The 2,253-nt window shown below is 42.5% G+C and overlaps 1 protein-coding gene across 1 annotated transcript in view; it reads right to left on the bottom strand.

Moving 5' to 3' along the window:
• Nucleotides 1-2,251, bottom strand: part of PRIM1 (primase, DNA, polypeptide 1 (49kDa)) — a gene marked incomplete at its 5' end in the record, with an annotated part of 15,955 nt that extends 13,704 nt beyond the window's left edge. Inside the window, 2 exons of the mRNA XM_006777906.2 lie at nucleotides 1,512-1,669; nucleotides 2,242-2,251. Of these exons, the coding sequence (XP_006777969.1) occupies nucleotides 1,512-1,669; nucleotides 2,242-2,251 (168 nt within the window). The remainder of the gene's footprint in view (nucleotides 1-1,511; nucleotides 1,670-2,241) is intronic.
• Nucleotides 2,252-2,253: the final 2 nt, after the last annotated feature.

Genomic DNA, 2,253 nt, shown 5'->3' on the forward strand with positions numbered 1-2,253 from the left:
GTGACATGTAATTCTTATTATTCATAAAGTGAACATCTATCCACGTGGAGGAAGCCAAAAAGGCCATTAACTTGGTCTAAACAAGCTTCCAAAGAACATGGCATCCATGAAAGAGAAAAACAAAAGAAGGACAGGACAGCTGAAATACTGAGGAACAAATCACTAAGAAACTGTTAAAAACAAAACAAAAAGAAGTGACATGAAAAAATAGCAAAGATTTAAGAATTGAAATGCATAAATATGTCACAATATACATTTATATACTGTATATGAGGCCCCTAGAACCACAAGAAAGGCAAAAAATTCACTGTTAATAATTCATTCTCGAATTGCCCCCCTAAAAATCAAATTGCCCCTCTGTGGGGTGTGTGCCCCACGTTGGAAACCACTGCTCTAGAGTCTACAGGAGTAAATTGTTAGGAAGTGTTTTTTTAAAATATATTTTATTGCTATTTTTACAGAGAAGAAGGGAGAGGGGTAGAGAGTTGGAAATATTGATGAAAGAGAAACATCGATCAGCTGCCTCCTGCACACCCCCGACTGGGGATGTGCCGGTAACCAAGGCACATGCCCTTGACTGGAATAGAACCCGGGACCCTTCAGTCCGCAGGCCGACACTCTATCCGGTCAGGGGCTGTTAGGAAGTTTTTACAGTCATTCAAATGAGAGATGATGATGGTAGTAGCACTGGAAGCACTAGTTGGATGTTAGGTATTATTATGGTAGAGAATTCCTAATACAAAGGATGCAGGGGTGCGAGGGGAATGAAGAAGAACTCCAATGCTGGGAGAGAATGTAACTGTCTTTTAATACCCTTCCTTAAACCATGCTGATTTCCACATTTTGTCTTTCGGCCAGATACTCAATTTTTTTTTTTTTTTGTCCTAGTGAGAATACAACCAATTCACATACAAAGTATTTCCAGTCAGTAATGAACAGTATCAAAGAACAACAACAAAAATTGCAATCAAGAAGGAACTCTTGCCACTTGCAACAGCATGGATGGACATGGAGAGCATTATGCTAAGCGAAATAAGCCAGTCAGAGAAAGATAAATATCACATGATCTCACTCATTTGTGGAAATAGTGAACAACATAAACTGATGAACAAAAACAGATCCAGAGACAGAGAAGCAGCGATCAGACTGTCAAACCTTAGAGGTAAAGTAGGGGAGGGTGAGGGTAAGGGGAAGAGATCAACCAAAGGACTTGTATGCATGCATATAAGCCTAACCAATGGACACAGACAACAGGGGGGTGGGGGTTTATGGGGGAATGAGGTCACATATGTAATACCTTAATCAATAAAGAAATTAAAGATTGAAAAAAAATAAAAAAAATAAAGGGGAACCTTCTGACTTGACAAAAAAATTGCAATCAACTTGTAAAAACAGTTAAATAAGTGTTGCTCTTCTAATAGAATACATTATAAAAACATAATCACAAAACGCTGGGCGTTCTTGGTGCTTTTAAAAAACCCACAACAGACGTTAAGACCCGAATTCCTTACTCTGTGGGAATATACCGCTCCTATATCAATCTTGTATGGATTCATTTTCTGCATCTCCTTTTCCAGATCACTCTGGCTGTTGAAGGATTGGTAGCGAATGTAAATGTCATCTTTCAAGGTGAATGAAAATTCACGGTGTTGAAAGTAATTCTTTATCACTGCAAATACATATACATTTTAAAGTTAATTTGGTAATTTTAATAAGCCCTTTACTGTGCTACATGTAAAAAGAAATTAAAAAGCCAAGACCTAGTCTCTCATTTGAAGGGGCTTATTACCTACCACACGGCATCTCATAGGGAAAAGTACAAGTGAGAAAAACGATGCAGAAATATTTTAAATATATACCACCCCCCCTGTCTCCTCGGTGGGCACTGGTACATCCTCCCGCGACGAGTTAAGTGCCTCTCCTCTCCCGGGAGGTGCCCCTCCCACCCCGATGCAGCTCATGCCTCTGCGACTTCATCCTACGACCCGATACTGCCCCTTGCCCGGCTCAGGCGCCGAAGGTGGGTCCGGCCACGCAGTGGTAGGAGCGGCGGCTCTGCCTTGGAGAGTGGCCGCAGGCTGGTCATGAAATCCTCTCTCGGCCCCTTTACATTTCAGCGGTGGTGGTGGTGGGGCTCAAGATAATGCCTGGGCACTACATCTGGACAGGCGACAGGACCCTCCCCGAACCCCTTCACATTCCCTCCCCGATCTACTAGCACCCGCTCCCCGCCGCCATCACCTCCGCCATAGT

Source organism: Myotis davidii, unplaced genomic scaffold, assembly GCF_000327345.1.
Source record: "Myotis davidii unplaced genomic scaffold, ASM32734v1 scaffold509, whole genome shotgun sequence".
NCBI classification, from domain to species: domain Eukaryota; kingdom Metazoa; phylum Chordata; class Mammalia; order Chiroptera; family Vespertilionidae; genus Myotis; species Myotis davidii.